Raw genomic sequence first — 10,639 nt, 5'->3', positions numbered from 1 at the left:
GGGCCGGCTTTCCCCAGCTCCTTTTCGGGTGACTGACAGGTCTCTTGCTAACTACACACATGGGGGAGACCTGTCAGTCATCAGGAGTGGTGTGGGGAGAGGACAGCACTGGATCAGTCTCCTCTTACTATGGTCACCGCTGTTTTCTCTGAGACGCTCCACAGAACATGTACCTATCTGCAATCGCACAGCCAGGCGCTGATTCAGGCTGTCCATGGTTCTGGCAGCACACACCCGCTGACAGGTCCCCCTAATCTGGATAGGTATGTGGAGAATCCAGCAGTGTGTGCGCAGACAATGTTCTTGTCTCTATGGAACAGCGTGACTATTTCTGAGCTCCGTCCAGTGTTCTGGTATTAATATTCTGTTAATGGAAAACGGCTAAAAACACAATTTGAATCGTTCATTAGTCATTTAGAAAGAGTTGTGCTGGTTTGGTGAGATTAATTGAGGATGTACAGACAGTGTATATTACTATTTATCTCAGACAGCTCTGTGTGCCTTGCTCATGCAGGCGTTGCCGACTTCACACCAGTATTTTAACTGGTGGTGGTCTCAGGACCTGGACCCCCACGGATTTAGCCGTACTGTAATAACTTTTCTATGGTTACAGTTACACTTTTCAAACTATTGATTGCATGAGACAAATCCCACGTCTCAGGGGTACAGTATAGACTTACAGGAGCCTATGGAAGCATATTCAAAATGCGTACAGCTTAGTTGGTCAGCCATGGGCACATATTCAGGATTTTGTTATGTTCTAAGACAAAATCCAAAATCTGTGAGGTGGAAGTGAGGCTTCAGTCGCCACAAGGTACTGCACCTCACTTAAGGTACAGTACTCATCCTGGATCCAGAGGAGGTCGGTACCGGTTCCACAACACACCAACTCATACACACAACCAGGTTGGCCTCCCCACTGGGGACCAGCTAGGGTTGGGTCTTAAGGCAGCCACTAAACATGTGGGACTGACACCCACTAGCAACAGGGAACCGGAGGAGGAACAGCCGCCAGGGGGAATTAGGAGCAACACAACACTTTGGAGTTCTCCAGCAGGAGAGGAAGAGAGCAGTCTGGTTTTACCAGTGGCTCCGGTAGGACGCAGGAGTCAATACAGTCGCCTCATTGCTCCCTCTGGACCGGCGCAGTGCAGGATGCAGAATCCTAGGGTGGATTATACTTCAAGTTGTCCACCAAAATATGCAGGCCAGGGGTATTGCATGTCCCTCCGGCCCCTACAGTTCCCAGAGCACAGTGCTATATAGGATCCGGGGTTGTTTTCCAAGGCAGTCCCCATAACGGACCTGATCTGATATTTATGGTCATCAAAGAGGTGGAACCCCCCTTGAATGGTATTAGTGACCTCTCTGCATGCAGCAGTATGATCTTGGCTTCATGAGTATGATCTTGTTTCCCTCGTCATATACACTGGCATGGTGACATTGTTAGTGCCGTTAGACTTGATTGAAGGCTGCCTTTTTATGTAAGTGATTCTATCTTCGCACTTATAATGTGCTTTTCTGACACCACCCTTCCTGAGTAGACCAAACACAGCAGAAGCCTCTTCCTTTTTAGTGCTATGAATCGCAGCTATAATAAGCCTGCAGTTTATTTTGCCCAGTATTGAATTCTCCGGGACCTTCTGTGACCTCATGACTCAATTTACTACTGACCATCAGAGTGAAGTGCGCACAATATCTTCTTCAGGCAGATTCTGCATCGGAAACATTCAAAACCTTGCTGACAAGAATAAACATATACACAGCAAGCTGTTTTTACATAGAAATGCATATGCTCGGGCTTTTGAAGATCTTTTAATGGCTTCAGGTTTTTAAAAATGCCAAGTGGTTAAAAGACGTGACCTGTCCATTCTTCAGGTGTTTTCCGCCCAGAAGACTGTTCTTTAGGCCAGAGTCACACTTGCGAGTCTCGCATTGCACGGCCGCATACTCTCCGGACATGAGCGTCTCAGCTGCATAGAAATACAAGCAGCTGAGCAGCTCCTGCCCGGAGAGCAGCAGGCCGTGCAGAGTGATGCTTTGTGAGACCCACAAGTGACTCCAGCCTTACTTTACAAGTCAATGGGAAAACTCAAGACTCCTATTTGTAGCGTTGTGCCATTGTTTTTGCTTTTAAAATCTGCAGTGATTATATCATTATTCAGTGGAGTGAAGAAGAGTAAAAATGTCCCGAAAATGACAGCAAAGGAACACTTTACAAAAACCACGGCAAACAGTTCAAAAGCCGATGGCAGACAAAATCGTAGGAAAAAACCCGCTCAAGAAAAGACACAAGATGCTTCAGAAAGCTCTGACTTTTTATAGATAGATCCATTTCCCTCCCCTCACTGAAGTGTCGTTGTCTTCAAAAACTCGGCAGGTTCTCTTGGGTTTAAAACACGTGATGTGCACATAACTTTACACTCAGATTTCAATACTATCTGAAAGCTTGGTTTTCTAGTTACCCCTCTGGAAGGAATACTCGCGCTCGTCATTAATTTTGACAAGCCAGGGTTGTCTCCCACCCCAGGCTCTCCCCACTTTATTGCAGTTGGGCAAAAAATGGCGTGAACACCAGAAGTCACAAAAAATGTTTACATCTGTTTTTGCTGATGTGTGCATACTGCAAATCAGAGATATTTTAGGGGTGTGTGTATATAAGGCCGAAGTCACACTTGCGTATGACTCAGAGTCGCACATCGGCATCACTAGACACGGCCGCACACTCTCGGACAGAAGCGGGTCAGCTGCATAGAAATACATGCAGTAGACTCTCTCTTGTCCAAGAGTGTGCGGCCGTGTCGGGTGATGCCTATGCGAGACTCTGTCATACGCAAGTGTGACTCTGGCCTAAATACCCATATCTGAAGACAAGTTTAACTTCCCACGGTGGAGGTGTTAAGACATTTGAGTATTAATCAATTGCTGGTATTAAACTTGAAGAGAGTATGTGTGAATTTTATGATTATTACTAGTAAAATCTACCATCTTCTGTAGATATTAAAATGCCTCTCAGCGATGATAAACCCTTTGGAAATGAGGACCGCCTCAGCGATTCTGATGGATCACGACTGTCGGAAAGCATGGCTTGCTCATCCAGCGACAGCGATTCTCCACGAGGAAGTTTTACCAGCAACTCGTCCAGCAAGCATGCTTCTCCAGTGTGTAAGTCGGCTGTGGATGATCTTTACCATGACGCATGATTAGATTATGTAGTCCGGTGTTAGATCTTGTTTTTGTATACAGCCGTTGATGAGCATAACTGCTTCCTGTATATTACCTGAAAGGAATGTGCACATGTTCTAGTAGCGTTTTAACCTTCGTCCGGCTGAATAGGTACAATTTGTAACTAGTCCCGTTTTAAAAAGGCAATAATTTTTTTTTTTTTTTTTTTTTTTTTTTTTTTTCGAAAAGCCGTAGAGGGCTGAAATTTCGTGACATCTCAGCAGTTTTGATCCAGAATATATTGGCCAAATTTCAATAAAATATCTCCACCCCCTTCCAAGATAAGGGGTCGAGAAATTTTGGCAAAATTATGCAGCCTGACGAAGGTTAACATGAAGCATTAATTCTATACTTCACCATGGCTGGCTGAATATGTCCAGGACCGTGTAATTATCTAAAGTCAATAAGAAGTGAAATGGTCACATTGTAGAATAGACCTGGTTAATTTTAGGAATCAAACGGGAAGTAGTTAGTTATAGCTATATACTAGTGCATCTCTATAAATTAGAATACCATCAAAAAAAGTTAATTATTTCAGTAATTCAATGCAAAAAGGGAAAGGCATATAGTCATTACAAATAGAGTGATCTATTTCAAGTGTTTATTTCTGTTAATGTTGATGATTATGGCTTACAGCCAATGAAAACCCAAAAGTCATTATCTCCAGAAAATTAGAATAATTACCACAAAACACCTGCAAAGGCTTTCCAAACATTTAAAATGGTCCCTTAGTCTTGTTCAGTAGGCTACACAATCGTGGGGAAGACTGCTGACTTGACCGATGTCCAGAAGGCAGTCATTGACACTCCACAAGGAGAAGGTAAGCCACAAAAGGTCATTGCTAAAGAAGCTGGCCATTCAGAGTGCTGTATCCAAGCATATTACTGGAAAGTCGAGTGGAAGCAAAAAGTGTGGTAGAAAAAGGTGCACAAGCAACCGGGATAGCCGCAGCCTTAATAGGATTGTTAAGAAAAGGCCATTCAAAAATTGGGGGAGATTCACAAGGAGTGGACGGCTGCTGGAGTAAGTGCTTCAAGAGACACCACACGCAGACGTATCCACGGTGGCGTAATTAGAGTTAAATGGTCCCCGGTGCAAAGTTGGAACCACACACCTCCCCCTCCATCCTCAGGGTACAGGAAAATTACACTGACACTTGGCTCTTTCCCTCAGCACCCATCTTTCCCATACTCCGATATCCCGTTGATATAATATCCAATATTTTATAATGCATCTCAGTCCTCCATATATTATAATAAATGTCCCATTGTTCTCCATATTATAATATATTGCTCATAGTCTTCTATACGTTATAATGCACCCCAAAATAGTATTATGTACCATCATGTAGTAACCTACAGCTCCCATATCACTTAACGGACCCCATAACCCTCTGGCCACATTGATTAGATACATACTCACTCCTCGTTCCCCGCTGCGCTGGCCTCATATTATAATAATAATATTATTATTATTTATTCACTTATATAGCGCTATTAATTCCACAGCGCTTTATATACAATGGCAACACTGTCCCCATTGGGGCTCACAATGTAAGTTTCCTAACAGTATGTGTTTGGAGTGTGGGAGGAAACCGGAGAACGTGGAGGAAACCCACGCAAACACTGGGAGAACATACAAACTCCTTGCAGATGGTGTCCTTGGTGGGATTTGAACCCAGAACCCAGTGCTGCAAGACTGCAGTGCTAACCACTGAGCCACCGTGCCGGCTATCAGCGCATCCACCGTTTTGCTGCTCTGCTCATCTCAGCACAGCAGTGATGACATCACTGCTGTGCTATCAGAGGCAGAGAGTAGACACACAGCAGGAGAATGATGAGAGGAAGCATCTGAGATGCTAATACAATTGAAAGTGTGGTCCTTGGCGGGGAACCCATGCCAGCACTGTCATCTGGCTCCCTGAGTCACAGGCCTTACAGCAGTCACGTGGCCTGCAGCCATTGCCGATACACCACAGGCTGAGGTCCTCTGTCGCAATGGCGACATTCCCCCCCCCCCCCCCGCAACAGCAGTTGTTCTGCTCCTGCATATCCAAGACATGCGCTACAATGGTCACATTCCTTGTGTCAAGCCACTCATGATAATAAGTTTTTTTACCTGGGCCAAGGAGAAAAAGAACTGGACTGTTGCTCAGTGGTCCAAGGTGTTGTTTTCAGATGAATGTACATTTTACATTTCATTTGGAAATCGCGGTCCCAGAGTCTGGAGGAAGAGTGGAGAGGTCACAATCCAAGCTGCTTGAGGTCTAGTGTGAAGTTTACACAATCAGTGATGGTTTGGGGGCCATGTCATCTGCTGGTGTAGGTCCACTGTGTTTTATCAAGACCAAAGTCAGCGCAGCCGTCTACCAGGAAATTTTAGAGCACTTCATGCTTCCCTCTGCCGACAAGCTTTTTGGAGGTGGAAATTTCATTATCCAGCAGGACTTGGCTCCTGTCCACACTGCCAAAACTACTCAATACCTGGTTAATAACCACAGTATCACTGTGCGTGATTGGCCAGCAAACTCACTTGACCTAAACCCCATAGAGAATCTATGGGGTATTGTCAAGAGGAAGATGAAACATCAGGCCCAACAACGCAGATGAGCTGAAGGCTGCTATCAGAGCAACCTGGGCTTCCATAACACCTCAGCAGTGCCACAGGCTGATCGCCTCCATACCACGCCGCAATGATGCAGTAATTCATGAACAGGAGCCCTGACCAAGTATTGAGGCTGTACAGTACAGACTTTTCAGTAGGCGCTAACATTTGCATTTTAAATCATTTTTTCAGTTGGTCTTATATAATATTCTAATTTTCTGAGATAATGACTTTTGGGTTTTCATTGGCTGTAAGCCATAATCATCAACATTAACAGAAATCTACACTTGAAATAGATCACTCTGTGTGTAATGACTCTATATCATGTGTTTCCCTTTTTTGTATTGAATTACTGAAATTAACTTTTTGATATTCCAATTTATTGATTGACTTGTATATCAATTTAGTCACAGTCCTAACAGAAGCTGTTCTGCATCCCTTATACATAAAATGGAACAGTGCAATTCAGCTTAGTTTTTCCAGTCAAATATAAACACAGCACTTCTGTTTTTTGGCTGTTTTGTTTTTACCGGTAGTGTAAAAAAAAAAGTCTTAGATTTTTTTTTTTTTTTTTTTTTTTTTTTTTTTTTTACACTACCGGTTTCTCTCAAATATTCACAAATTTGTATAATCTGCACTTCTCTGCCAAAATAATCCATCCACCTCACAGGTGTGGCATGTCAGGATGCTGATTAGACTGCATGATTATTGCACAGGTGTGCCTTAGGCCAGTGTGCCCTCAACTCCAGTCCTCAAGGCCCACTAACAGTACATGTTTTAAGGATTTTTGTAGTATTGCACAGGTTTTGGAATAATCACCTGTGCAGGAGATTAAATTATCACCTGTGTAATCCAAAGAAATCCTGAAAACATCCACTGTTGGTGGGCCTTGAGGACTGGAGTTGGGGAACACTGTCTTAGGCTGGCCAAAATAAAGGATCACTCTAAAACGTACTGTTTTGAGGATTCACGGGGGTCAAAAACACAATCTGGATCTGGTTTGATAAGTTTGCCTCACGCAGTGCTGCACGTCACCTTCATTTAGCATTGATTGTGGCATGTTGGTCCACTCCTCTTCAATTACTGTGCGAAGTTGCTAGATATTGGCAGGAACTTTAACACACTGTTGTATTAGCTGATCCAGAGCATCCCAAACATGCTCAATGGGAGACATGTCTGGTGAGTATGCTGGTCATGCAAGAACTGGGATGTTTTAATCTTCCAGGAATTATGTGCAGATCCTTGCGATATGGGGCGCCGTGCATTATCAGAATTGCTGAGCGCAGATGGAAGAAGTCTCATGCCACTGAGCACTTCGTTGCATACAAAGATCCCTCGCCACTTTCAAGTCTGCACTCACTGTTGCAAAACAAACCTACTTTTCATCTCTCATATCTTTTCTATCTCACAACCCTAAACAGCTATTCAACACTTTCAATTCTCTCCTCCGTCCCCCAGCACCCCCTCCCTCCCCTTTCAGCTGAAGACTGCCTCTTTCTTCACGCAGAAGATTGACAACATCAGAGAAAGCTTTGGCCCACAGCCCCTCAACATAGCTACTCGGCACTCTTCCTCCAAATCCAGCTTCTCCCCCATGACAGAAAATCATCTTTCCACTCTACTCTCAAGATCACGTCTAACCACCTGTGCACTTGACCCGCTCCCGTCGCACCTCATCCCCAACATCACTGCAGTCCTCATCCCAGCCCTAACCCATATCTTCAACCTATCACTATCAACTGGTGTATTCCCTTCATGCTTTAAACATGCTTTGATCACACCCATCCTTAAAAAGCCCTCTCTTCACCCATCCTCTGTGTCTAGCTACTGCCCCATATCCCTTCTCCCTTATGCCTCAAAACTACTGGAACAGCATATCCATCTTGAATTGTCCTCATACCTCTCCTCCTGCTCCCTCTTTGATCGGCTACAATCTGGCTTCCGACCGCATCACTCTACTGAAACTGCCCTAACCAAAGTCACCAATGACCTACTAACTGCCAAAGCCAAGCGACACTTCTCCCTCCCTCCCCTCCCTCCCTCCCTCCCTCCCTCCTCCCACCCTCCTCCCACAGGTTCTCTCCTCCCTCCTCCCACAGGTTCTCTCCTCCCTCCTCCCACAGGTTCTCTCCTCCCTCCTCCCACAGGTTCTCTCCTCCCTCCTCCCACAGGTTCTCTCCTCCCTCCTCCCACAGGTTCTCTCCTCCCTCCTCCCACAGGTTCTCTCCTCCCTCCTCCCACAGGTTCTCTCCTCCCTCCTCCCACAGGTTCTCTCCTCCCTCCTCCCACAGGTTCTCTCCTCCCTCCTCCCACAGGTTCTCTCCTCCCTCCTCCCACAGGTTCTCTCCTCCCTCCTCCCACAGGTTCTCTCCTCCCTCCTCCCACAGGTTCTCTCCTCCCTCCTCCCACAGGTTCTCTCCTCCCTCCTCCCACAGGTTCTCTCCTCCCTCCTCCCACAGGTTCTCTCCTCCCTCCTCCCACAGGTTCTCTCCTCCCTCCTCCCTCAGGTTCTCTCCTCCCTCCGCTCTCCTCCCTCCTCCCTCCTCCCACAGGTTCTCTCCTCCCTCCTCCCACAGGTTCTCTCCTCACCCCCTCTCTCTCCTCACCCCCTCTCTCTCCTCACCCCCTCTCTCTCCTTTACACCCCCCCTCTCTCCTTTACACCCCCCCCCCCTCTCCCCTCCCACAGATTTGGCCCTATCTTGGATCTCTTCATACCTAACCGACTGAACTTTCAGCGTCTCCCACTCACACACCACCTCCTCATCCCACACTTTATCCGTTGGTGCCCCCCAAGGTTCAGTACTTGGACCCCTGCTGTTCTCAATCTACACCTTTTGGCCTGGGACAGCTAATAGTCCCACGGCTTTCAGTATCATCTCTGACGACGATACTCAGAGCTACCTCTCTGGACCTGACATTACCTCCTTACTAACCAAAATCCCACAATGTCTCTCTGCTATTTCATCCTTCTTTTCTGCATGATTCCTAAAGCTTAACATGGACAAAACAGAATTCATTGTCTTTCCTCCTCCACCAAGCCTATCCATCAAAGTTGATGGCTGCTCACTCTCCCCAGTCTCGCAAGCTCGTTGCCTTAGAGCAGAGTCAAGGGTTACTCCATCTTTCAGCACATCCAAGCCCTCTTCACCTCATGCTGACTACAACTCAAAAATATCTCCCGGATCCGTCCCTTCCTTAACCAAGAATCAGCAAAAACTATTATTATTATTATTATTATTATTATTATTATTATTATTATTATTATTAAATGCACTAATGTTTTATTTCTATAGCGCCAACATATTTTGCAGCGCTTTACAATTTAGAGGGAACATGTACAGACAATGAGACCATACAAAATTAAGATACCAAGAGGAGTGAGGGCCCTGCTCGTAAGCTTACAGTCTGAGGAAATAGGGGAGGCACAAAAGGTGAATGGGGGGGAGAAAAGCTTGTCATATATGGTCCAGCCATCGATTTAATAGGGTATTCAAAACCAGCTGCGTGAATCTGTCATCGGCCAGAATTTATACAGGTACAGGGGACAAGATTTGGAAGTAATTTTTTTTTTTTTTTTTTTTTTGCAGCAAAAGCGGATCCATTGCAAAGACGTTTTAATTTCAATGCATTTGCAATGGATGCGTGTCAACATGCATTTGCGTGCGTTATAGTGAGGATCCAGCGACTTGCAGTATATTAACATTTTTCAAAAACGCTACTTGTAGCGTTTTTGAGCTGTGTCCAAATACTGTTTGCCACTGGATCCTGACTATACTGCACGCAGGCGCATGTGAACGCTGGCATGCTGAGACCGGATCCTGTTGGGCAGAAACCAGCCTGGTGTGATCGCAGGGTCTCTCGGTCTGTCTCCTTGCGTTTGCATGCGTTCACCAATTAATCAACATGATCCAGTCACATGCAGTTTGCGGGGTTTTTTTTTTTGACTTCCTTAAAAAAAAAAGATTTTTGTGTACTCACCGTAAAATCTCTTTCTCTGAGTCTTCATTGGGGGACACAGGACCATGGGTTATGCTGCTGTCACTAGGAGGCTGACACTAAGTAGACATAAAAAGTTAGCTCCTCCCCAGCAGTATAACCCCTGAGCCGGAGGCGGACTCAATCAGTTTTGTGCACAAGCAGTAGGAGGAGAACCAAACAATCTTAGATAAGACAAGGAAAAAACTATAACCAATTAGACGTGCGAACAATGGCCTGTGAATAAGGCCACTGAGGCAACAGACATGTAAAATGTAACCCAAAAAACACAAGTAGGGTGGGTGCTGTGTCCCCCAATGAAGACTCAGAGAAAGAGATTTTACGGTGAGTACACAAAAATCTATCTTTCTCCATCGTTTCATTGGGGGACACAGGACCATGGGACGTCCAAAAGCAGTCCGTGGGTGGGAAGAGAACCATCACCGTAGATCGGTAGGAAACCGCTTCCTCCTGTCGGGCTTGACCCAGACCTACAGATACCTACCTTGTTACAGGCGTGCTACTGCCGCCCACAAGGATAACGGCAAGACTGGCCTCTGCCAAGCTTGGGTGTGAACCTGCTAGGAACTAGTAAGGTCTGCCGACTAGACCAGGTGGTGGCCCGGCAGACATCGGACCATCGACGTCTGAAGTCCAATCATCCAGGAGACTCCCCTTGGACGGTAGAAAAAAACGGCGGAGGTCCGTCTTCCATGCGATAGACTTCACCTATGGCGGAAAGGATCCATGTGGAAATCTTAGCCCTGGGCGCCGGCATGCGCCTCCTGGGACCGGGTGAAAGGATGAACTGTCTTGAAAAGATGAACTGACTG

At 45.9% G+C, this 10,639-nt stretch overlaps 1 protein-coding gene across 2 annotated transcripts in view; it reads left to right on the top strand.

Moving 5' to 3' along the window:
* LOC142301390 (T-complex protein 11-like protein 2) overlaps window positions 1-10,639 on the top strand; it is a 43,268-nt gene that overhangs the window by 6,556 nt on the left and 26,073 nt on the right. For both annotated transcript variants that reach the window (XM_075342385.1, XM_075342384.1), the window contains exon 2: window positions 2,998-3,165. In XM_075342385.1, coding sequence (XP_075198500.1) covers window positions 3,006-3,165 — 160 coding nt within the window. In that variant the 5' untranslated portion in view covers window positions 2,998-3,005. The remainder of the gene's footprint in view (window positions 1-2,997; window positions 3,166-10,639) is intronic.

This window comes from Anomaloglossus baeobatrachus, chromosome 4, assembly GCF_048569485.1.
Source record: "Anomaloglossus baeobatrachus isolate aAnoBae1 chromosome 4, aAnoBae1.hap1, whole genome shotgun sequence".
NCBI lineage: Eukaryota > Metazoa > Chordata > Amphibia > Anura > Aromobatidae > Anomaloglossus > Anomaloglossus baeobatrachus.
Note: the sequence above shows the minus strand (reverse complement) of the source record. Positions and strands in the feature narration are given on the sequence as shown.